Consider the following 25,901-nt stretch of genomic DNA (forward strand, 5'->3'; position numbering starts at 1 on the left):
TGCTCCAGGCCCAAATGCTGTTGATTGCAGTGAGCTGCTAATGTTACAGTTCTTGCTGACAGGTCAGTTGCAATTTCTATTCTGTACTAACATTTAATTTTCCCACTTCTGCTGCACATATGATTTGTGCAAAGGTTTTCAGGTTCTGAGATAAAGATTTCATTCAATTATGGTTCTCTATCCTATTTAATTTAATAATAAAAATACTTTACACTTCTATAGTACCTTCCATCAGAAGTTCTCAAAGCACTTTACAGTTAATACTCACATCCCCTTGCTTAAAGGTAAATAAGTAATAATATCCTCATGCCATGCATGGGTAAGCTGAGATTCTAAATTGCTGTGGTGACTTGCCCCAGATATCACAGTGAGGGGCTGAGTTATGAAGAGAACCTTAGGAATCTGGGCATCTTGTCTCCTGTTCTAACCATTAGAGCACATTTAATGAACTATACTCAAACACTGTACATCTTCAGATGAAGTGGGAAAGTACAGTTTTCTGAACAGCAGAGGACTTACTGAAAGAAAGTGTGTAATGCCAGTCAACAGTGAACCCTGTGACTAAGTAGGAAGAAATGTTGATTAACTTAGAAGCATTATGTTCATTATGTAGAAACATCATGAAAGCAGGCAAAGGAGGGCAGCTTAAAGTAATCAATGGGCATTCTCAAAAGTTCAGCCAAAGAAGAACAAAACCTCCAGCTCCGCCCTTCCAGGCAAAATCAAGCTGGGGAGGGGTCTTGAAAATCTGGTCACCAGAAGCATCAAACCGGCATGAATGCTCATGGTTTAAAACCATATAAACTACAAACAGTACAACAAAAATTTCCCACCAATTCCTTTTCTGTTGGCGAAGAAATACTAAGGAAAGAATTGGAGACATGTTTTTCTTAAAATATCCGTTCCTTGTAAGAGCTTTCCTACACTTTTTATTTGGACTGGAGTCTCAGGCTACATCTGCAGTACAAGCTAACGGCATGATTCCCCTGCTCATGTACACGCACTCACACTAGCTCTCATTCAGCTAGTGCAAGTGTGTATAGCAGTGTACTTTGTGCCTAGTACAAACCCTAGTAGGTATGTACTCATCACAGCTAAGCTGTGTCTCCACTGCTGCTACCAGTGCTATTTACACTCACACTAGCTCAATGAGAGCTCACGAGTATGTGTACAAGCCCAGGAATCACACGCCTAGCTTGTAGTGAAGATGTACCCAAAGTGTGTACCTGGGACTGAATCCGTGGGACTTGCACCTCAACTGCTTCTGTCTCCTGCTGCCCAGGAAGCTGGAAATGGACAGGTGTGACTGTTTTACTAAAAAGCTGAACTTCTGTTGGCTTGGCTATAAAAGGAAAAATATAGAAGACAATCTCTCATCAGAGTGTAAACTGACATTCTTCCCCTCCCATCTTCTTTTACTTAATAATTTGAAAATAACTAACACTTAAAATGCAAGTTTCTAGCAGTTTTATTTTCAGCAGCAGAATGTGAAAAAAACAGCGGTTACCTGACATAACCTGAGCCACTAAGGGCGTTTGGGTCTGCCATGTTGTCAGACTGGTGGTTACTATCGATGATGCTGCCACAGACATTCCTGCTTGAGAACCCTGAGTAGATGTTACAGTCACTAATTCTGTTGGAGCACTGGATGCTGCAGCTGTTTGTACCTGAGCTGTACCTGCACCTCCTGAAGCCTAGAAAGTGTTACACAAAGTAACAAAGTATCATGGTCAATTTATTCTAGAATATAAGGTTGTTGGTTTTTTTAAATATACAATACAAAGCATGATGTCTGACACATGCGCCTAGAGCCTGAGATAGACACAGTGAACAAGTATGAATGAATTAATAAATAAGTACATTTGATCTGTTCTTTGTGCTGAATGACATTTTCCATATAATAAAATCTAGCATGGGATAAAGACACAGGAATCTTGTCCATATTAATTATTTGACACCAATTTACAACTTTGAACAGCAAGGCTGTAATATTTAAGAGTTCAGAAGCAAAGGACAATATTTATCAGAATTTTCAATGGAAAATGCTAATTTTTTAGTGCAGGTGGCCTGTGACTGACCCTGCCAAAAGTTAACTAAAAGAATATACACCATCTCCAACCAGGGGGATTTTAGAGAACTCAAGACTGTGTACTCTGTTAGGCCGGGAATAATTAGCTGAACATTTCAAAGCTTTTTCAAAATGATATTGCTACACACAACAGCAAAAATGGATTGCTTCTGTACTGTTTCACAGATTTGAAATTTTCACTTAAAAAAGGGTACTGTTCATGCACTGTGTCTAATAACTACATTTAAAGGGTTTTATAAAGTAAATGTTTTTAAATTAACACTAGTGTTTCATTCACTTATCTCTTTTCCTATCATGTTGGATGTATCCCTGACTGGTGGAGATTAAAACCTCACAAGGGACTAGACTGGATGATCTAATAGGCACTTCTGCACATCTAACTGATTTCATCTGAGTTTAGAGCATCATCAACTTTCTCAGTTTAAGTGAAGACAAATGCACCTTTCTCGCCCAACCTGCTCATGCAACACAACACAAAGGGCCCAATCCTGCAATCAGATTTGCTAGCGCAGACTCCTGCAGCTATGTGGCGCGCCACTGAAGTCAACTGAACTCTGTAAGGCCATAGGGATCAAGGCTTGCTAATCCAGTTGCAGGGCCGGGACCTAGAAGAGTGCATATCTCTGCACATATTAAGTGGAAAGATCCAAATTTCAGCTTTAGAGATATTTAGTTTCAACTAATCCTGCCAGGTTGGCTACCACAGTCTTTACTACTAACTGTGGCTGTTGCACCATCAGTTGTTCTTGTGGCTGAAGCTGGGCTTCTGCTTGCTGTTCAGCGAGCTGCTGAATTTAGAGTTAGCAAGCACACTGCTGCTGAGGCTCTGGGCCTGTCTGCTGTTCGGTCAAAGCCTAAAACAATAGGAGGTGGGGAAAATATTAATTGTTGCTACCTTTTTCCTTTTGCATTATAGTACTATTTGTTTGTTACAGCTCTTCACTGTAAAAATCCTGCTTTCTCCTGCTAAAGCCTGCAAAAGAGATATCCTGAAATGGGCCATTAGTTGTATGTACCAAAAATTGGATCAGAGGAGTTTGAATGACTTCATAAAAATATTGCAATACAACATGGTGCCTTTCTGCTTCTGATCTAATATAATTTTGTGGACATTTTAAAAGCCACAAAGTCTGAAAAAGAAATGGATCTGGAATTAACATAGGTAGAAGAAATGCTGATACCTTTGATCTACTGGCAAATGGGGTTTAAATACTAACTCGCCCAGACAACTATCCAATGCCACGCACAGATGAACTATTAGAGAAACTGGGACGGGCCCAGTTCATCTCTACCTTGGACTTAACCAAGTGGTACTGGCAAGTACCGCTAGATGAATCCCCCAAGGAAAGGTCAGCCTTCACCACACGTCGGGCTGTATGAATTTAATGCACTCCCTTTCCAGCTGCGGAATGCACCCACCACCTTCCAAAGACTTGTAGATGGTCTCCTAGTGGGATTAGGAGAATATGCAGTTGCCTACCTTGATGATGTGGCCATATTTTTGGATTCCTGGGCAGAACACCTGGAACATCTACAAAAAGTCTTCGAGCGCATAAGGGAGGCAGGACTAACTGTTAAGGCTAAGAAGTGTCAAATAGGCCTAAACACAGTGACTTACCTTGGACATCACATGGGTCAAGGAACTATTAACCCCCTACAGGCCAAAGTGGATGCTATCCAAAAGTGGCCTGTCCCAAAGTCAAAAAAACAGGTCCAATCCTTCTTAGGCTTGGCCGGTTATTACAGGCAATTTGTACCGCAATACAGCCAAATCGCAGCTGACAGAACTAACCAAAAAGAAACAGCCAAATGCCATTCAGTGGACCGAAGAGTGTCAGAAGGCCTTTAACCAGCTTAAAGCGACACTCATGTCTGACCCTGTACTAAGTACCCCAGACTTTGACAAACCATTCCTAGTAACCACAGATGCATCCGAGCGTGGTGCGCGAGCAGTTTTAATGCAGAAAGGACCGGATCAAGAATTCCACCCTGTAGTGTTTCTCAGCAAGAAGCTGTCTGAGAGGGGAAGCAACTGGTCAGTCAGTGAAAAAGAATGTTACACCAAGCCACTGACTTTCCTGTTGAAAGATCCAGTGTGGACAGCTTTGAAAAGGTCTCAGATGGAGTGAAAGCTGTTAAGAAAGTTAAACAGTCCTATAACCAAGTGGCTTTGTTTGGCCAGCTTGTTGGGGAGACAAGGTTGTTGAGAAAGGAATGTCTCCATGTTAGTTCTGTAAGTGAACACTATGTGGCCCAGGTCAAGATGGGGGCTCTTAACCAAGAGAGCCCGAATTGCAGCCCTCCAGACTGGAGTGCTGGGAGAAGACCCGATCCCAGTTCGACCCCTGGGGGTTTTGGGGTGGCAAAAGGGCACAGGCTGCATAAACCTTTCCATATGCGGCATGCAAGTGCTATCAACCACCCCTGACATAAGGGAGGGCGTGAAACTGGAAGGGCCTGGTGTAACTCTCACCAAGGAATGGGAGAGATGCTGGGGTATCCATGGGAACGCTGGTGGGTTCGAACTTCTCCAGGTCACCGGCTAAAGTGACCCCGCTCAGGTCGGTCTCAAAGGTGATGAAGCAGGACTGTTCTTAATGTTTCCTCTGAATATTGTGGGGGTGCCTCAGTTTCCCCTATGCAGTTCTTAAGTATCTAGGTGGTGGGATAAGGGTGTATGATTGTTGCAGAGCCCTATAGGGCAGGTGTGTGCAGGGGTCTGGACACAGAGAATGGCCGACTCCCTGTTTCCTGGCAACTGATGGCCAGGCCCTTCCCCCCTGCAAGGGGAGAGCTAAAGGGTTGGAGAACAAAGGAATCAGGTGACCTCCTGGCCCGGGAAAGAGATAAAGCCCAGAGGAGGAGGGGCTGGACAGAGTTTTCAGTTGGGGGCTGGCTGGGGACGAGGAGTGAAGTGCAGACGTGGTTGTCTGGCTCACTGCCCCCCAAAATGGACCCAGCTGGGGGATCCTGTTCTCTGCACCTACAAAGCTGTGTTTTAGATCATGTTCCTGTCGTCTAATAAACCTCTGTTTTACTGGCTGGCTGACTGTCACGTCTGACTGCGGAGTTGGGGTGCATGACCCTCTGGCTTCCCCAGGACCCCACCTGGGCGGACTCACTGTGGGAAGCGCACAGGGGGGCAGAGGATGCTGAATGCTCCGAGGTCAGACCCAGGAAGGTGGAAGCTGTGTGAGCTATGTGTCCTGAAGACAGGCTGCTCACAGAAAGGAGACTTCCCCAGAGTCCTGACTGGCTTCACTGGGAGCAGTTCCAGAGCATCGCCCGGGGACTCTGTGACAACTGGTGGGATAAGGGTGTATGATCGTTGTAGAGCCCTAGAAGGTAGGTGTGTGCAGGGGTCTGGACACAGAGAATGGCCGACACCCTGTTTCCTGGCAATTGATAGCCTGGCCCTTCCCCTCTGCAAGGTGAGAGCTAAAGGGTTGAAGACAAAGAAATCAGGTGACCTCCTGGCCCGGGAAAGGGACAAAGCCCAGAGGAATTAACATAGGTAGAAGAAATGCTGATACCTTTGATCTACTGGCAAATGGGGTTTAAATACTCTACACTGCTATAGAATGATTTTGAAATGTCCATGAAAAATATGAATTTTCCACAACCCATTTAAATGTTGCTTATACAAATAATACATACATAAAGCACATGATGACATTACAGAATAAACTTCTAGAGTGAGAGAACATACCTTTTGCTCTTTTGACATAGACTCTGTACAGCAGAATGCAGCGTGAATCATGGAGGATGGCTTATCATAGTTATTTCTACTGGAAGTAAATATGATATAGTTTAAATAGCTGATTTTTGAAAGGCTCTATAAAAACCTCCAGGAACAGAAAATCTTGCATCATGACTAATAGCTTGTGAATAAGAAAAGATTTGAGCACTGAGAATTAGGTCCTCTCTCCCTTTACTACTTAATTCTATCTACTTCTGGGCCCTAGACTTTGCGGTTATCTACACACTTGCACAAGTTTAGTTAAACTAGTTTAGTTAAAGCAGTGCGAACACAAGTAGACATACTCTATTGCAGAGGCCCCCAAACTGTGGGGTTTCAGAGTAACAGCCGTGTTAGTCTGTATTCGCAAAAAGAAAAGGAGTACTTGTGGCACCTTAGAGACTAACCAATTTATTTGAGCATGAGCTTTCGTGAGCTACAGCTCACTTCATCGGATGCATACCGTGGAAACTGCAGCAGACATTATATACACATAGAGATCATGAAACAATACCTCCTCCCACCCCACTGTCCTGCTGGTAATAGCTTATCTAAAGTGATCATCAAGTTGGGCCATTTCCAGCACAAATCCAGGTTGTCTCACCCTCCGCCCCCCAAACTCACTCTCCTGCTGGTAATAGCCCATCCAAAGTGACAACTCTGTTCACAATGTGTATGATAAACAAGGTGGGCCATTTCCTGCACAAATCCAGGTTCTCTCACCCCCTCACCCTCCTCCAAAAACCACACACACAAACTCACTCTCCTGCTGGTAATAGCTCATCCAAAGTGATCACTCTCCCTACAATGTGCATGGTAATCCAGGTGAGCCATTTCCAGCACAAATCCAGGCTCTCTCACCCCCCCTCCCCTTTTTTTTCCTGGGGACACACACACACAAACTCACTCTCCTGCTGGTAATAGCTCATCCAAACTGACCACTCTCCAAGTTTAAATCCAAGTTTAACCAGAACGTCTGGGGGGGGGAGGGGGTTGGAAAAAACAAGGGGAAATAGGCTACCTTGCATAATGACTTAGCCACTCCCAGTCTCTATTTAAGCCTAAATTAATAGTATCCAATTTGCAAATGAATTCCAATTCAGCAGTTTCTCGCTGGAGTCTGGATTTGAAGTTTTTTTGTTTTAAGATAGCGACCTTCATGTCTGTGATTGCGTGACCAGAGAGATTGAAGTGTTCTCCGACTGGTTTATGAATGTTATAATTCTTGACATCTGATTTGTGTCCATTTATTCTTTTACGTAGAGACTGTCCAGTTTGACCAATGTAAATGGCAGAGTGCAAACTGTGGGGTGCGCCCCTGTATGGGGGCTCAGAGGAATGTTTGGGGGAGACATGGGCGGTGGGGGCCAGGCCAGCCCCCACAGCGGACAGGGAGAGAACAACACCCAGCCCTGCTCCACTCCCAGCTCTGGCCCCATCCCCAGCAATGACTCCCAACTGCGGCTCTCCATCTGACCCCAGCCCCTGACCCCAGACTCACCCCCAGCTGCGGCCCCTTTACCCTGTCCATGTTCCTAGTTCTGGGGGGATGCAGACAGGGCGGGGGGGGGGGGCATTACCCTGAAAAGTTTGGGCACCACTGCTCTATTGGTTTAAAACTGGTTATATCGGTTTACCTTGCCCTGAACCTATATAAAGGAGGTTTAAATCTACTTAAGAGCTTGTCTAGATGAACAGTTAGTGTGCAGCAAGCTGGGGTGAAAGACCACAGCATGCCAGCCTGCTGCACACTAAGGGCTTGTCTACACTTGAAACGCTACAGCAGCACAGCAGTTGCACTGCAGCTGTAGTGCTTCAGTGTATACATTACTGATACCAACGGGAAGCTTCTCCCATCAGCATAAGTAATCCACCCCACTCTCCCCGAGAGGCTGTAGCTAAACTGATGGAAGAATTCTGTCTATGGCGGGGGTTGGTCAGTTTAACTACAGAGCTCAGTGGTGTGGACTTTTCACAACTCTGAGGAACACAGCTGAGTCAACCTAACTTTTAGTGTAGACCAGGCCTAATTCTTGGTGTGACCCTGCATGATTTATCCTATTGATGCATGCTAGAAGTTCCCTGGTGCGCTTTATACACTGCTGTTTGAAACAGCAATAGGTCAAATGTACTAGGAATCGTCTAGAGCGCAGGTACCATGCAGCCAGTGCACAGCAGGCTGGAGCAATGTAGATTTACACACACACACAGTTTGTCCAGACATGCCTTAAGAGTGTCCATACACAAAGTATCAAAAAAAAAAAAATCACACCTTTAGTTAAACTGATGCATCTGTGTGCATAGACTAGGCTTTGTTTGATGTCTACAAGGTTCAAAAGAGACGACAAAAGACTAAATAAGGACTGGAGTTCAGATTTACACCCTAATCCTGATCTATATCCTGCCCATCATCTTCCCATTCTCCCTTCCTATCAAACATAAAAGTGAAAATCAGCTATTGTTTTTGGATGTCCTAAAAATTGATCCAGGTTGCCAAAATACAGTAACAATGAGGTTTCTCCAATAACCTTCTTTTACAGCAATTCAGACTCCCCCCTCTCTTGATGAGCAGAAGTTGTAGGACTGTGGCTCTCAAGTAACAGTCATGCTATAGCATGTGCAGAGACACTGGAAATCCTTGGAAGGAATTCTGTCTGACCCAAACACACTGCAGCAAGAGTTCTGCCACCCTTTCAACAGATGCAACATGCACTCCAGTCCTTGCCTGGCTAGTTCTGATGGCTAGATATCCTTTTCAGAGTAGCTAGATGTGTGAAGTGCCCAGTTTATATCAATGGCCTTTAAATCTGAAATATGAAGATAACAGTGTTGATGTTTAAGCTGGCAACTATTTCACTGCTGATCATTTTAGCTGAACCAAACTATAGTGCTTATCCCAGTCTTAAAATCGCCTCTCATGCTTCTGCATGTGCCAAAAGACCCAGTGGTCCCGACCCATCTAACAAAACTTCCAACTTCCCTTTTCACTGTTGTTCTACATTGTCCTCAGTTATACCTGTTGTACCCCATAGTTCAGATTTTGGCCTCACTAAGGTTAGAACAACCCTAGTTATACCACAATGGGATGGCACGGGTGTGGTAGAGCGCACAATTCAATCTGCAGACCTTCTTACTGGATATGATGCATGACATGTAAAGAACCCAGTTTGGCTCTAAAAGCTCATTGTAAGTTTGCAGGTTGTCGGTCCTAAAAAAAATGGACAAATCAATGAATTTCACAATGCCATTTTTAAAGAGTCACTCTTAGGGTGGGACCATAGTTGCAGAGTTTTATGCAGGTCTCGTTACCCAAAAGGATGGTAGCCATATTGCTGGGATTAAGAGGGGCATAAAGGAGATAACTAATCAGTGGGGCATGCCCACCTCACCATTCATACAGCTAGCTGGAGGTGCAATTGAGACATTACAACTTCTGCGACTACTGAAGCATGATTTGGATTCTTCAGGAAGGTAATCATGCCCAAACTGAAATTCACAAGAATATCTGTGGAATCAGAACGCCTTTGATAAGTATAATGGAATTGTCTGTGTGTGTTTGCATCACTCTCTCTCTCTCTCTCACACTCTCACACACACACAGAATATCATTCTCAACATCATTTTTATCAGATTTAAAACATGTAAATGATATGGGCTTTAAGTAAACATACAGAGGTTTAACTGAGGGACTTCTTCTTCTTGCTATCTTTTTCATTAAATCAAAGTGACTCATGTAAAGTTGGGTGTGTGCAGCATTCGGGTCTTCAGCATAGATATGTCTGGCACAAACAGGGTGACTACTGATGTTCTGAAATAAAAATAGCATCAGATGATAAATGTCATAATTCACCACTGTAATATCTCAAAAATTATGGTTTATATTAAACCAGACTCTGACACATTCTAATTCAATTTTTTGCCACTTGAAGAAACTAAAAAGAAATAACTGCCTTGTCATTTTTGTTTTAAAATTTACCAACAAATCTGTTATTAAATAGTCACTTCTATAGCGCTTTTCACCATCAGGGAATTTTGGAAATGTCAGTTAAACCTGAAAATACCATGTAATTTCCTAATTTTACAGATAGAAAACTGAGTCAAAAGACATGAAGTGACTTGTATAAGGTCATTCATCAAGTGAGTGTCAGAGCAAGGAATAACATATAAGAGTTTTGTTCCCAATGATCAGACCGTGTTTCTTTTTCTGGGGGGAGAAACATATTTGCATATTTAATAAGCTCATATCTGTGGTTCCTCTCTTACTCTATGGACTCAAGAAATGTTTTTATAATAATAGGTGTGTGCATTGTCTCTCTCTCTCTCATAACTCAACTTCTCTTAACTGTTAAGTTTGTAATAATCACTGGATTATCTCCCTGACATGATTGCAAAGAGGTAAATCCTTTATATTGATGAAAGAAAGTTAGGAACTTAATTTTTTTTAAACTTGTGGTTTACTATATAGTGCAAAATTAAGTTTAAAATTTGTTTTATTTGATATCATCAGGTGTAAACTCTCTCTGAAAACCACACTCATAACTAGTTTTTGCTTTCTCCTTTAGATGACCGTCAAAATCAGTCATAAAACAGAAGACATTGTTACAATATTTCAGTTTTATTTTTTGCACACTATAGTTATAGCCAATTAACAGCAATGCTTCTAAATTGCACAGATATTTCAGTGAGCCTCACTTATGACTCAATGTTGGTATGTGATAAAGTCTGATAATTTGAGTCCAAAGAATCACTTCCAGAAAGATACGACTAATCCAGGAGGCACTAATTAGAGTTGATCCACAGAATTAATGATTTAACACTAACACGTTTGCCTCTACGCTGTAGAGAAGCAAGAGCTGAGTGAAATATTTTTGGCAAATAGTAAACATTTGCCAAAAAATGCATTTGGGGGACAGGGAGCTCAAACTATTTGTGAATTCAGGTCAAATTCAGCAAATAGTTTCAACCAAAAAAAACTGAAAAAAATTGGAAACATCGACATCTCATTTTGACAATATTGATTTAACACATCATTTCAACAATACTGATTTGATTTGACATTCAAAAAATTTCATTTGGCCCAAACAAAAAATGTTTTTGTTCTTTCATTTAGGTGAGGAAAACAAAACAAATTTAGTTGTGGTTAGAAACTAAATCTTTTTTCTGATTTTTTGGTTTGACTACCAAATATAAAATAAATTATTCGTTTAGCTCTAATTAAGATGTATACAAACAGAATTTACTACTGTGCTGTAACTTGTTTCACTGACAAACTCTAAAATCAGTCTGCTCTTCTCTACAAATTATTCTCATTTTATTCCAGGATGTCTGTTTCAATCCATAATTAATGACAGAGATTCAGGCTTTGGTGAAGACTGAACCGCTATTGCTTGGATCAAATGGAAGTACCCAGTTGATAAGTGAAAGTTATAATCTACACCACAGTATCAAAGTTAATTCAGATTTTTTAATTCTTCCTTAATATCAGATGTAATCACAATCATTTATTTTGTTAATCTATATATTCTATACTCTGTTACACCACTGTAATCTATTCAAACTAGGCAGTCAAAGTAGGCATGTAAAATGTTGTCCTGTATTAGTGGAATACATTTTGTACATTTATTTAATGTGATATATTAAACATACTCCATATTGATTGTCTGGTGTGAGAAATGTGTATAATGCTTGCCAATAGACCATGGTATACAGAATTTTGCAGTATATGCTTGCTGAACACTAGGGCAGTTTTACAATAAATCAAGCAAAATGCTGTACAGTCTACAATGAAAACTGAATAAATTGGTGCCCCTAGTGTTTTAAAGGAATGCACAATTCAATTTAAACTCACCTTTCCTTCTTCTCTTGGAATAACAACATTTTCATACCGATTTTGGCATTGTTTTGGTGAGTGATAAACTTGGCTATAGGAGTTAACAAGGTCACTAACAAGATCCCAATTGAGTGTGTGCACCGGTGACATAATGGCAAGATTTGAAGGATGCTCCAGTAACTGTTTCACTGCCTAGAAAAGAAGAAGGTATAAGACTCAGGATGACACCACTAATACTACAAAGTGTAAAGTAAATGTTTTCTGTGTGTGGATGTCACCAAATTAATTAGACTTCACAGATGCTGGAAATAACTTTGGAGAGAGAAAGTCAGAGAAAAGTTATTTCTGGAGCCAATAAACAAACTATAGTTAAAAGTAAAAAACCCCAAAATCCCAATAATGGAACAGAAGGACTTTGTTACTTGTAGCAGCACCCAGTCTTCACTGATCAGCCACTCAGGATTGTCCTGCCCAGCAGCTGCCTCAGCAGCTGGTTTGACAACAACAGGCAAAGGTTTTGCAAAATATGTTTGCTGTTTCAGCAGGATGGTCTTCTGCTCATTGACCTTTCGACGCATTTTCAACGTTCTTGGAGTCCCTCGGTGAAAAAGTGACCGAGGAGGAATAGCCACCTCTCCATGACGATGTTTATTCCTCCGACCTGCAGCTATCAGTGGAAAGAGGGGACCTTTTCAGTGAAAGGATGGGTGGAACTTTGTTAAAGCAAAAAATCCATAACAAAAAGATGACTATACCAGTCATCTGGCTCTACTGGAGAAGTGTTCACAATCCTGTGTTTTGCATGTAAAAAGGTGTCTACCTCCAATTTATTGTCAACCATAAATAAATTTAATAAGACCAGTGATTTCTAATTTAACTCTTCTATCGTAATAGCTTTGACTTCCTTTAAATATTACTAAACCACAGCTACTATAGTTTTTCACTTTCATTTTTACTGTAGTTTAGATAATGTACTGAATGTGGTTCTCAAGACAGGAAATAAGTCTAATTGGGGCTGGGGGGGTGGGGGAAGAATAACACAGGTTTCACTGCTCAGTTCCTGTTAATTTCATTCATTTCTATTTCAGTTCAGAGAATACAAAAGGTTAAGACTTCTGGCACACAATTTTCAAAAGGCACTCCACCCTGTCTCTAAGTCAGCACTCAAAATCATTCACATATATAAAAAAAATCTAATTTGCATAGAGAAATGGTATACAAACACCCTAATCTTTGGGTTTGAACATATAAATGTTTTTTTAAAATTTGGCCACTTGAGATTGTAAATAAAATGGAAAATTTCACAAAGAAATAAATAAGGAAAAGCTACCAGGTGGATCCATTCTGAATTGCTTACTCTCCTTTCTGGCAAATAAAGGGGGCAGCTTAGACTCTGAAATTGGTGTGGAATCATACATCAGACACATAACAGAATCAATGTAGACGTTATCGTGATCTGAAGGCAGAGTAAGGGGAGTCCAAATCTGCAAAAAACACATATATGTCATCATGATTAATTAACTAACTGAAGATAGGTTTATTTCCTCTTCAAAAAAAGTTACTGACTTACTGACATTCTTTCTATTTGTCCATCTGGGTCTTCACAGACATACTCCTGTACAGGAAAGATACAACTCTTAATGACAGGTTTCAGAGTAGCAGCCGTGTTAGTCTGTATTCGCAAAAAGAAAAGGAGTACTTGTGGCACCTTAGAAACTAACAAATTTATTTGAGCATAAGCTTTCGTGAGCTACAGCTCACTTCATCGGATGCAATAAACAAACTATGCATCCGATGAAGTGACCTGTAGCTCACGAAAGCTTATGCTCAAATAAATTTGTGAGTCTCTAAGGTGCCACAAGTACTCCTTTTCTTTTTACAACTCTTAATGATACCAGTGAAGAGATCCCAACATTTACAAACAAGCAGCTAACAATGAATAGGTATAGTTACAATAACTATAGTAAATATATTTAATTTTGTAGTAAATGTAACTAAGTGCATTAATGAAAAAGATCAGCTTCAAGGTGCAGCACACTGTCACTCCCAGACGCTAAGTGCTTTCATCTCCTCCTGCTTCTCCTCTGCCCTCCTCTCTCTCTTGAGCTCCCACTTTTTGCTTAGCACTGCCAACAATGCCAAATGTCAAGACAAATCAGCCTATGGACTTGCTGTTTTTTTCCCCCAACAGAAACCATCAATTCTTCAAAATTAGGATAGATTAGGGTCACTTCTGTGGACAAGACTACAACCTAGAGTTAAAGGATACAAGGTGGGAGCCAGTGTAACAGGTACCACCAACTCACTCTTAAATGCACCAATGATCATCACAAATACATAATTTCATGACAGACGAGGACTAAGGTTACTTTGAAATTACCATGTTATATGCATCTTGCCTGGTGTAGGTTAGGAGCTCTTCTTCTTCTTCCAACTGCATTTTATCTTCCTTTTCCTTCAGCTCTTTGATATGATTGAGTTCCCACTCTCTGTTTGCAGTTTTCGACTTCTTTAACAGGGAAATTCAGTACAATTAAATTAAGCTTTACAGCATTGCAATCTCAGAAAGTAACTGCCTAGCTTTTCACAAAAAATTAAATGATATTTAAAAGTGGATTGCCACATATGTGGATATAACTAAGGAATGGATGTATTTATTGACATGACAACATAGTGGTACGAAGAGTTTACTAAGATCAACCTGCATTCTCATGGAGTAAGACAGGAAATGCCAGGACACAGAAACAAACCTACCACGCCATCCATAGACACAAAACTTATTTTAGCAAGGGATAAAATGCTCACTAAGTCTTTTTCGTCCTATTTAGTCTTTTTTTTTTAATGTAATATTAAGCACAACCATTTTAAACAAAGCTTCAGTGACAAGAGTTCCAGTAGTATTTTTCTAATTTATTTATTTATTTAGCGTGTGCCAAGCGATGGCATCTTCAGTGGCATGATGCAGTTCTTCTAGGCCACCTAGTCAGTGGGCATTCATCGACAATGTGTGTCACCGTCTGTATTGCGCCACAGCTGCACAAAGGGCTGTCACGAAAGCCTCAGCGATACTGGTTACCAATTTTATAATGGTATATTCCCAGTAGTGAAATGTATTTCCTTACCTCATTGACTTTCTGCTTTCCCTGATCATTGTTTTCAGGAAATAATTCCAAGTAATTCAAAGCATACTTTTCAATCGGCGTCAGCTGTTTAGGAAAACACATTTTCACATACCGCTAGTTATTTAGGTTTATAATTAAAATACAAACCTATTTTACCAGTTATTTAGGAAAAAGACCATTATTTATTTCTGATGCACAAAAAGATAGCATGATCTGATGATCAGAACATAGACCTGAGGGCCAAAAATTCCCAAGTTCTAGTCCTATTACTGACTCTCAATATGGCCAGGGATAGGCCAGAATATCTTGGTCTCCATTTTGCCATCTGAAAAATGAAGGTAATACCACCTGAATACTGTAAAGAAGCCCTAATTGCTTTCCAGTAAGCAGGATATTAACTCTCTGTTTAATCTCTGCACGGGGGTCCGTAGAGCAACAAGGAGGCAGGGATGGGAAATGAAGGCCCAATCAGACTAAGGAAATAGAGGAAACTCTAAAAATAGCTAACTTGATAATTAGGAGGAAGATAGAGGGTTGCACATACATCTGGGAAAGTGCTGGGCTGTAACCCAAGCTGGGGTTGCTTTCTGGTTAAGTAAAACCATTTACTTTTACCCCAGAGCACTCACTCTCTCAAGAGAAAACTTGCTGACTGAAAAGTTTGTGTTGATGGCCCAATAGATTGGCATAACTAGCTCAGACTATCACCCAAGGCTTTGCAATTAATTTGATGCCAGTGAGGTGATGTTAGGGTACTTCAATAAAATTCTGTTTCATTACCACACAGGAAGTTATTTTCAAATGTTTCCAAAGGTTAGACATAAAAGTAAGAGACATAATTCTACCAGATCCATAATGTCAGCCAATTCCTCTAACTGTGACGGAGCCTTAATACTTCTTGGACAGCATAACTCTGAAGTTACTTCAGTTCTTGACTCAATTCTTGCCTCTTGTGAATATTTTCCAAGATCCTCTTTTCTCTGTTCAACACTAAGAGCCTTGTGAAAATATTAAAAACATTATAAGAAAAAATAGAGTGTGTGATTGTAGAAAAAAGTTACATTGGAATTGGACTTTACTCTCAATTTTAGAAAAGTAAACACTTATGAGAATGTTAGCTGAATATAAAGCCATTTGTCATTTGAGTCAGTGAACAAAGCCAGGAATAGGGCAATAGCACAACTGCAGAAATAAAGAACTGGTGATGTACGAAAACAATCATGAGAGTTTTCTCATCACTGACCTCTTTTATTTTCTTTATTACCTCAGATTTCAAAAATCACCACACAATTTTTTAGCAGATGTGCTAAAATTAAACAAAATGAGAACACATGATGTGCCCTCATCCATAAAAAAAAATTTCTATGATGGTTAGAGCTTTTATTTCAACTAAGAATTGGGATCAGATTTTAGTAATACAAATCTATGGTATGCTACAGAATGAACAGTTCCAAAGCTTTATTCTCTGGAGTGCTCACTGTAATCATTTAGTTCATTCTTTAAATTTAATCTTAGAAGGATTACCAATAGATCTGTAAAAAGAAAAGGAATACTTGTGGCATCCGATAAAGTGAGCTGTAGCTCACGAAAGCTTATGCTCAAATAAATTTGTTAGTCTCTAAGGTGCCACAAGTACTCCTTTTCTTTTTGCAAATACAGACTAACACGGCTGCTACTCTGAAACCGGTCAATAGATCTGTGTGTAACACTCAGGCATATATCATTACAGTATTTAAATGAAAAAATAACGAGGAGTACTTGTGGCACCTTAGAGACTAACACATTTATTTGGGCATAAGCTTTCGGGGGGCTAAAACCCACTTTATCGGATGCATGCAGTGGAAAATACAGTAGGAAGATATATATACACACAGAGAACATGAAAAAATGGATGTTGCCATGCCAACTGTAACAAGACCAATTAATTAAGGTGGGCTATTACCAGCAGGAGAAAAAAAAAAGCCTTTTGTAGTGATAATCAGGATGGCTCATTTCAAACAGTTGACAAGAAGGTGCGAGTAACAGTACAGGGGAAAAATTAGCATGGGGAAATAGTTTTTACTTTGTGTAATGACCCATCCACACCCAGTCTTTATTCAAGCCTAATTTAAAGGTGTCCAGTTTGCAAATTAATTCTAATTCTGCAGTTTCTCATTGGAGTCTGTTTTTGAGGTTTTTTTTGTTGGAGAATTGCGACTTTTAGATCTACAATTGAGTGACCAGGGAGGTTGAAGTGTTCTCTGACTGGTTTTTGAATGTTATAATCCTTGATGTCTGATTTGTGTCCATTTAGTCCTTTGTGTATTGTCCGGTTTGGCCAATGTACATGGCAGAGGGGCACTGTTGGCACATAATGCCATATATCACATTGGTAGATGCGCAGGTGAATGAGCTTCTTATGGTGTGGCTGATGTGATTAGGTCCTATGATGGTGTCCCTTGAATAGAAAGGTGGACAGAGTTGGCAACAGGCTTTGTTGCAAGGATAGGTTCCTGGGTTAGTGTTTTTGTTGTGTAGTTGCTGGTGAGTATTTGCTTCAGGTTGGGGGGCTGTCTATTCGCGAGGACTGGCCTGTCTCCCAAGATCTGAGAGAGTGAGGGATCGTCCTTCAGGATAGGTTGTAGATCTTTGATGATGTGCTGGAGGGGTTTAAGTTGGGGGCTGAAGGTGACAGCTAGTGGCATTCTGTTACTTTCTCTGTTGGGCCTGTCCTGGAGTAGGTGACTTCTGGGTATTCTTCTGGCTCTGTCAATCTGTTTCTTCACTTCAACAGGTGGGTATTGTAGTTTTAAGATTTGTATTTAAATGATGATTTTGTTTTGTGGACCAAAATCTTTTCTAGGTGTGATTCATGTGGAATTTATATCTCAAGTTTTGTTTTGAGTTTCAGACAAAAACTTCAGCCCAATCACTGACTTTCATACAATTTCAGGTTACAGCCCTACAAAACCCACTGAATTTATATGGTTTTGATGCCAAAACAATAAAACCTTTGCTTCATCCCAAAACTCTGCCACAGTTCCCCCAAAAGAAGAATCTAAGCAAGTTTTTCAGCAAATCTGGCCAGAATCTGAGTGCGCATGAATGATGCCAGACATCATACTTATCCCTGAGGGACTATGTCTAAATTAAACTTTTTTTCATTCTTGATACAATTTCTACAGAAGTTAAAATACTGGGGTACAAGTAACCTGTCTAAACACAAAAACACTTCAGTCGAAGTGAAGTCAGGCCATTAGTATTTCTGTTCCTCTCTCTTACCTCTGCAAAAAGCCGTGCAACTTTGGACGAGACTGTTTCTGCCAGAGAAGGTTTCTCAGAAAGTACCACAAACTCCCCAGCTTTGACTCTGAAATCAAGGTCCTCTAACGAAGAATGTACTTCAAGTAACTCCTGAGCAGTTTGCTGAAAGTCAAAAAGATGTTTTGGATTCCCAATTATAATTAGAAAATTTGAAATGGCTGATTTTATCTTAAATCCACATTCTTGGTTCTTTCAGTAAACAGTCTGTCAGTGAAGGGAGAATTATAATTGCATTACCTATGAAAATTCTTAACACATAATACAAGATTATCTTAAAGTCATTAAGTTCTCAACTTGACCTGTCTTGACAATGGTATCATATGACAGATCTTGCCTTATGGAATGCAGAGGACATACAGGTTACCCTATTTCTTTCTACAGCCCATCTTGTCCACAGTGGGAAACAGGTGTGCCCCTTTAAATGGGAGCCATTGCTGAAACAACTTATTTTTCATCTAGCCTAATAATGTACCACCAGGAAATTAATTTTAAAAAATCACTCTACACAAATCTGAAAAAATTCTTCTGGATGAAATTTAACTCTCAATGTAAAGAAATGTTTCTACATTCATTTCATAGTTACTAACTGCTACAGAACAATCAATGTAGCTTTTAAACTAGCCTTGTAAAATCATCATGAAAATTTCCTAGGCAGGCACAAAATGTACTACGTTACAATAATAGTTTAATGTTACATGCTTATGAAAAGATATTACTAGCCCCAGGCAAAAGGCTGCTCTTCAAGAGAGCAATGCTGCAAGGTGCACTGTTCCCTCTAAGCTGTGTGCGTGTGCGCGCGCACCCAGATCCGAAACACCATGCACACAAAAATTTGCACAGAAGAAATTTTTTGCGCACACGGCCTGTCAAAAATTAGAGGGAACGTTGGCAAGGTGTTGAGCACTCTGACACCAATCTAGTAAGGCTCTCAAACATGCACATAGCTTTAATTTTTATGCATCTTCAATAGTACTACTCACATGCTTAAATATTTTGAAGTACCTGTGTTAAAAATGTCATAGGATAGTTATTTCCCTGAGCAGCTACTTCTTTAATCAAAGATTTTGCGCCATTTTTCAACAGCATCTCTTCTACGGAATTACCACTTACAAGCCTGTGGAACAAAACACCCAGTAAATACAGCAATGTACCATTAAAGGCATGTTCTTCTGAAACTAAGCATTTAACAGCTAACTTTCTTTATATTATAGCAGTGTCTAGCAGCACAAATTTAGTTCAGGGCCTGTTACACATTTTCATTAGAGACCTTGATTTTAAAAACTTCAAAGTTCTTTTACAAGTTCAAAAATCACTTTCAAAACAGATATTTTCAAAATACAGGACAAAGTTTGGCATAAAAAAGCAACTTTACGTAAGAATAACTTCAAAGCATAAAGATGCTTGCAATGCATATCCCCAGTATGAAAAGTCCACAATCTATACCTCCTGTTGATCTCCCTGCCAGGGGAGATGACTGCTCTCTATAAATACATCAGAGGGATAAATACAAGAAAGAAAGAGGGAGTTATTTAAGATAAAGGCCAGTGTTGGCACAAGAACAAATGGATATAAACTGGCTATCCAGAAATTTAGGCTTGAAATTAGATGAAGGTTTCTAACCATCAGAAGAGTGAAGTTTTGGAACAGCCTCTGTAATTGAAGTCTTTAAATCAAGATTTGAGAACTTCACTAACTCAGTCAGAGGTCACGGGCCTATTACAGGAGTGGGTGAGTGAGGTTTGTAATGTGAAGGTTGTCAGACTAGATGATCATGATGATCTCTTTTGGTGGTAAGTCTATGAAATTATGAGACTAGAGCCTCATGATCACCAACATCTCTTGGTCAATGGTTTCCAAAGCTACCAATAGACTTCGATCAGCAAGGACATTTATTGTCCATCACCATCAAGAGACTGTCAGGCATATTAACCGTAACAGTCAGAACAGAATACTGAGAAATACAGATGATTTAGAATATGAGAACAGAAAAATGGAAGAGGAAGACAGAGATATAATGATGGAAAAGAACAAGGTTTTAAATTTCCCTTTAGTCTTAAGGGGGGAAAAAAAGTCTTCAGATGGAGAATATCCCAACATCATAACGCAGATGTTTTATAGTGGAACTGATTTTAGTTGAAGCAGAGTTCAGCCAACATTGAGCACTTTTGAAAACCCCATCCCAAAGCCATCGCTAGGAGCACTTCGGTCAGTCTAAGTATCTTTCCCCTTTTCAGTTTTACAATAGCTACACTGGCTTCTAAATACTAGTGTCACCTGTATATGTGGATGTCTTTGTTTCTCCCAATTATATCACACCATTCCTGAGCTTTTGCATGCATCAGTGGATCTAAATCAGTGTCACAGAACACAACAATGTTTGCCTGTACATGACTGCCACCCATGGAAGGACTGTGGGAGGAAAGAATGGCACAGAAGATTCGCTTATCTCTGTTGAATCTTTTTATCAGCTCCTAAATGGGAAAAAGTTATAGTTACAACTCCAAACTGCTGTACATGAAATCTTTGAACTACGTTTTACTTCACCTTAAGAACAAGAAGATCTTAAACTGCTAACTTTATTATTTATTTTTGTGATCTAGGTCAAAGGTGTTCAGTCTTTTTGTTAATATTTTATAAATTGACACAAATAAATAATCTTAAATTAATTTACATACTATTCTGAAATGTTTTAGAGTCAGGCTTTAGTTGACCAATCTAAATGCTACAGTTCTACGCAGTCATTCCATTTATCCTCCATAGAACACATCACAAATATCTTCTTTTGTTGTTAAATTATGCATACTTTCTTCTTGATTTCTCTTTTTACTTGCCCCATACTGTGCAGATTGCTATGCTGCTTTAAGGCAAAATATTTTTCTTGATGTTTTACACTGTATCCGGCTCAAAGCACAGTGATATATAGGAGATGAAAAATGAGAAAGAAGAACTAACTATGTTACTGAGATTAATGTTTGCTCAAATTGTAGGCCCCAAAGGAAATGCAGAGTCCTATTGGGGAGGGATCTGAGCATATTTTTAATTTATCCTCAGGCAATGCCAGGGCACTATACAGGCAAAAAAGCCCCTGGAGTAAGGCTGAGGAAAAGCCAACAAACTTAAAAACACTCACCATGCATTTACAGACAGTATAATCTCAAGCATTAAGTCAAGAATATTACTAAAACATAAGAGCTACTGTTCATCTGGGATAAAATGATTTAAGGCTCTCTACAAGAAATAATCATGAAGCAGGACGACTCAGGATATGCTGTCTTGGCAACTTCTTCTCTTCACTGACACCTAGCAATTTAATTGATCGGTTTTTACTAAATGTGCTTTCTGTGCTACTACCACTTAGTTGTTCTAGCTAAATACATAATAGGCCTATGGCACTGCCAAATAGGAAGACTTAAATTTTTAAAGGTTTCAGAGTAGCAGCCGTGTTAGTCTGTATCCACAAAAACAAAAGGAGTACTTGTGGCACCTTAGAGACTAACCAATTTATTTGAGCATAAGCTTTCGTGAGCTACAGCTCACTTCATCTGATATATACAGTGGAAAATATAGTGGGGAGATTTTATATACACAGAGAACATGAAACAATGGGTGTTACCATACAGACTGTAACAAGAGTGATCAGGAAAGGTGAGCTATTACCAGCAGGAGAGGCGGGGGGCGATGGATTTAGGCTTGAATAAAGACTGGGAGTGGATGTGTCATTACACAAAGTAAAACTATTTCCCCTTGTTTATTCCCCCCCCTACTATTCTTGTCAATTGCTGGAAACGGCCCACCTTGATTATCACTACAAAAGGTCCCGTCACCCCTGCTCTCCTGCTGATAATAGCTCACTTTTCCTGATCACTCTTGTTACAATCTGTATGGTAATACCCATTGTTTCATGTTCTCTGTGTATATAAAATCTCCCCACTATATTTTCCACTGTATATATCAGATGAAGTGAGCTGTAGCTCATGAAAGCTTATGCTCAAATAAATGTGTTAGTCTCTAAGATGCCACAAGTACTCCTTTAATTTTTCAAAACATTAGAGTGCTGTTGTATAAATCTCCACTTGGGCTTTCTTCCTCCAGTTATACGAATTAGTAATAAACAGATGTTAAGAGGCCTCTCTCACCTGATATTGCTCACAGCTGACATTTTCATCAATTCTTATGTAGGTGAGAAATTGGACATTTAAGAACAGCTCCAGTATATCTAACATTAGAATCATCTGCGTTAGAATCAGCACACGGTGTCCTTTAGATTTCAACTTCTGAAGCAAGCCAGCAAGAGCTTCCAATTTGCCTGTTTTTGAAAGAGAATAATAAAAGGTTTGCATGCAGCATTCAAGTGCCAGAGAAAGGAGGTTTGTAGAATATTGCCACCCATTCTCCTTTACCTGAATCGAACTGCACCAGTCGGCGATCAGGGAACTGTAGTAAGCGTGGAGTTGTAATCTGTTGCAGTTGATATAAATAGGGAGCTGCCTGCTCTTTAAGATTATGCTTGAAAATTTTCATTCCATGCCTATATGAAGGGGGAGGATTTCCGACACGCAAATATGCGGGAGCAGCAACTGCTGCCGGCAGCACACAGAGAGCGCTGTAAAATGAAGCAAAACTTTAATATAGCCTGAGCTGCTAAAAATCCACAGTCTATATGGAACACTGAGTTAAATATTCAAAACTAGTATTAAAATATTCAATGTCTACCAGCATAATACCTCTTCCAAGAATCATCCTTATATTTAATAACTATTAAACCTCATGTGTGCTTTTCTGACTATTACATAATTTTTTATATTCTTGTTCCCAGGGTGTCTTATATACAGTAGGAACTGATCATCCTGCAACCCATCCTCTTAAGTGTAGGTTAAATCAGTGATTTTATCTGCTGCACTGAGAAAGTGAGACAATGAGATTATGGGTTGGAGAGTAGAAAAAGGCACTTGAAAGTAAATGAATGGATAAAACCTTTATGTCATGCCAAGGAGAACCAAGGACTCCTTAGTGTACCTACCTATACAGACGAACATAGAGTAAGAGAAATCCAAACTAACCAGATATCCACTATTCCTCTGCTCCTTTTGTTTTCTCTTTAGTTTATCATTTACTTATCTATATTTGTTGCTCAGTGTGGACCCTAGATTCAACTTTTTTTAAAAAAGAGACAGAAATGTCTGTATGGGTTTTTTTTTGTTGTTGATTTAAAAAAGAAGCAATGTAAAATGTTCAATATTTGTAGATAACCTGGGATTACCATGCAATTTACAACCACAGTACCTTCTTACCTGCCAGGATACAAAATGTAGAGACAACATGGGAGACCAATCAAATATGAGGGAAACAAGGAACAGTGCAGGAAACTTGATGTAACAGATTTACTTTCTTTAGCAAAAAGAATAGTTGTCATGATTCTGCAGTTGTAATGTAAATATTTTACAGAAGGGAAAGCTTTGTGGTAAAGTTTGTGTAAGCCAAATGCAAATAAGTCTATTAATAGGACAGCTGAGAGGAATGCCTTCAGAAAATCCCGTATCTTACTACCAGATAAAATATAGATTTGTCAGTTTTATATTAAACTACAGTTACCTATTAATATAATCCTTTAGGGATTCCTGTCGCTGATCGGATGTCAGGATCAGGGCTTGCAGTGGATCATTTTGGCCTCCTGAGCCACTTGAAGAAAGGCAACAGTTCACAAAACCAGCCCACATCCATTTGTTGTCCCTGGTAGAACTCTGCTGAGGAATCTTTTTTTCACCAATCAAAGAGCAAATTCCCAACATGTCTCTGCCATACATTGGGACTCTGGAACAACGTCGCTCATTTCCAGAAAATATTCTGTCCAGGCGCTCTTTTAGGTGCCTGTTCTTTTCGTCAAATGCTGTCTTTTATAATAAAATTGTTATTAATATACTTTGACTAGATATCGCTTATGTAAACAAAAGAACACACAAACATAGGTTGTGCAAGAGAAACTTTACCTTAAGTGTGAATTCCAATAATGGCAGTGTGGGAAGATTAGGTAACAAACAAAATGCAGTAAAGAATTATACAAGTATGATGAAAATGTAGATACTGGGATAGGACATTTTAAAGCAATCAACATCAACATTCCATGTCCTGCCTGCTGCTACAAACTTTTCCTCTACCTTATGCAATGTGTGAATTACAGCAGGAGGTATATTCTGCATGCTTTGTTAACATACTGTTCTACTTGGTGCGTGTGCACACACACCCCTTCCCTCCCCACCATATCTAGTATTATACCTGTGTTGGACATTCTACGGTAGATACAGATTTTGATTCAGTTTCTGGATCATCCACGGCCAAATTGGTAACTGCATTTTTTCCAGAAAACAGACAGACAAAAAGAAGGTATTTATTTCATAGCCAATATTCAGATATAGATATACAATTTAATTTGATGCATACAAATGATATTCTGATATAGGAATCTACTGCTCTCTAAAAACTCCACACAGATCAGCAAAAAGAAAAAGATTGACATGTATATTCCACCTTTCATTCAAAGACCCCAGAAGGCTTGACAATTTCACAAAGAACATAACAGATCTCTAATAATATAGAGGGAGTAACTGGTGGCTTTAATAAAACAAAAGAAATAACACTCTTGGGCATAATCTGAAGGAAAAATTATATTTCAATTTTAAATAGACTGAAAAAAGAAATGTTATTTATCTCATATTACATGGCAGAGTTATATTTCCTTGCCTATTAGAAGTCTGATTAGCAACAGAAGACCAATCTCTCATAGATAATATATTAATTAGGTGCGGTCAAAATATATCCAACTACACTAAATGCTCGCATGGATCATTCACTGTAATCCCCTTCAGTCAATTTTTGAAGACAAAACTTAAGTGTCTTTTTGAAACAAACTGACATTTTGAATAGTTCAAAAATTTTAATGCTTGCTCCTAAAAGATTTTTTTAAATATATTATTTTTCCAAAATGCATACTAACAGTCAAAATTCCAGCTGCTCAACTGGGCATCTCACCAAAATTACAGCAAGGCTCAGACTTCATAAGTCACACCATTACAGAAACATATATGCTTCATATACCATGAACCTGTTCTGCTCTGATGAAGGGTTTGCTATTTCAAAGTAACAAGGATCCCATTCTCTGCCTGTTTCAGAAAGCATATCTGTCAGCTCTTAATATTTTCCAGTTCTTACAAATGGAGCTGAGGGGCATAGTTCAAGAACAGTATGATGTACATGCATCCCATCTTTAATTACAATGGTTCTGGTTATTTTTAAATAAATATATTTTTCAGATGAAACAAAACATTTTGCTTGTCAACAGTGTCCATTTAGATTGATCAACTCGACAGTTCCACAGTATTCAATTACATTATACTGCAGACTCAAACAACTGATGATCAATTATACTGTACAAAAATATATTCTAGTATGAACAGATGTATTATGTACCTAACAGAAAGGCACGGTGCCATCTTCTGACAGAACTCCTTATCTGAATTTACATCAACTGTTACACTTCAACAACATCCAGAATATGTAACTACTGTCAGTTTTATATAGACGGATTTTCCTTTCCTTTGTCCTCAGTCTCCAGAACCAGAAAATTAGATCCAAGGTGTATGACAGGTACTTTTAGGTACTCAAATAGATGACAAAGTCTGTAGACCCATGCCACACTCCCCAAAGATGTCAGATGTTATCAGTCATGAAATAAGTTTCTTTCTTTGTTTCTGAATAGAAGCGTCAGAACTCATTCTTAATATTAATACTTCAATCATATTCCAAACTGAATAAATAGTATTT

General features: G+C 39.3%; 1 protein-coding gene and 1 non-coding gene across 11 annotated transcripts in view; both read right to left on the bottom strand.

The window, feature by feature from the left end:
* LOC140898633 (E1A-binding protein p400) overlaps positions 1-25,901 on the bottom strand; it is a 55,751-nt gene that overhangs the window by 2,561 nt on the left and 27,289 nt on the right. For 5 of the 10 annotated variants that reach the window (XM_073312738.2, XM_073312744.2, XM_073312739.2 and 2 more), the window contains 18 exons: positions 24,357-24,427; positions 23,676-23,974; positions 22,484-22,686; positions 22,220-22,389; positions 20,358-20,554; positions 19,086-19,197; positions 18,042-18,185; positions 15,626-15,778; positions 14,781-14,864; positions 14,039-14,167; positions 13,229-13,273; positions 12,989-13,142; positions 12,081-12,325; positions 11,677-11,850; positions 9,500-9,636; positions 5,799-5,877; positions 1,508-1,694; positions 1,227-1,342 (listed from right to left, as the gene is read on the bottom strand). In XM_073312738.2, the coding sequence (XP_073168839.2) occupies positions 1,227-1,342; positions 1,508-1,694; positions 5,799-5,877; positions 9,500-9,636; positions 11,677-11,850; positions 12,081-12,325; positions 12,989-13,142; positions 13,229-13,273; positions 14,039-14,167; positions 14,781-14,864; positions 15,626-15,778; positions 18,042-18,185; positions 19,086-19,197; positions 20,358-20,554; positions 22,220-22,389; positions 22,484-22,686; positions 23,676-23,974; positions 24,357-24,427 (2,699 nt within the window). Of the gene's footprint in view, positions 1-1,226; positions 1,343-1,507; positions 1,695-5,798; positions 5,878-9,499; positions 9,637-11,676; positions 11,851-12,080; positions 12,326-12,988; positions 13,143-13,228; positions 13,274-14,038; positions 14,168-14,780; positions 14,865-15,625; positions 15,779-18,041; positions 18,186-19,085; positions 19,198-20,357; positions 20,555-22,219; positions 22,390-22,483; positions 22,687-23,675; positions 23,975-24,356; positions 24,428-25,901 lie in introns of those variants that run through there. The other 5 variants (XM_073312743.2, XM_073312742.2, XR_012155050.2 and 2 more) reach the window with 5 other exon arrangements.
* Positions 21,051-21,188, bottom strand: LOC140899024 (small nucleolar RNA SNORA49). Its single transcript, XR_012155191.1, has one exon. It is a non-coding gene; the product is annotated as a small nucleolar RNA SNORA49 (small nucleolar RNA).

The sequence above is a fragment of the Lepidochelys kempii genome, chromosome 15 (genome assembly GCF_965140285.1).
Source record: "Lepidochelys kempii isolate rLepKem1 chromosome 15, rLepKem1.hap1, whole genome shotgun sequence".
Classification (NCBI taxonomy): Eukaryota; Metazoa; Chordata; order Testudines; family Cheloniidae; genus Lepidochelys; species Lepidochelys kempii.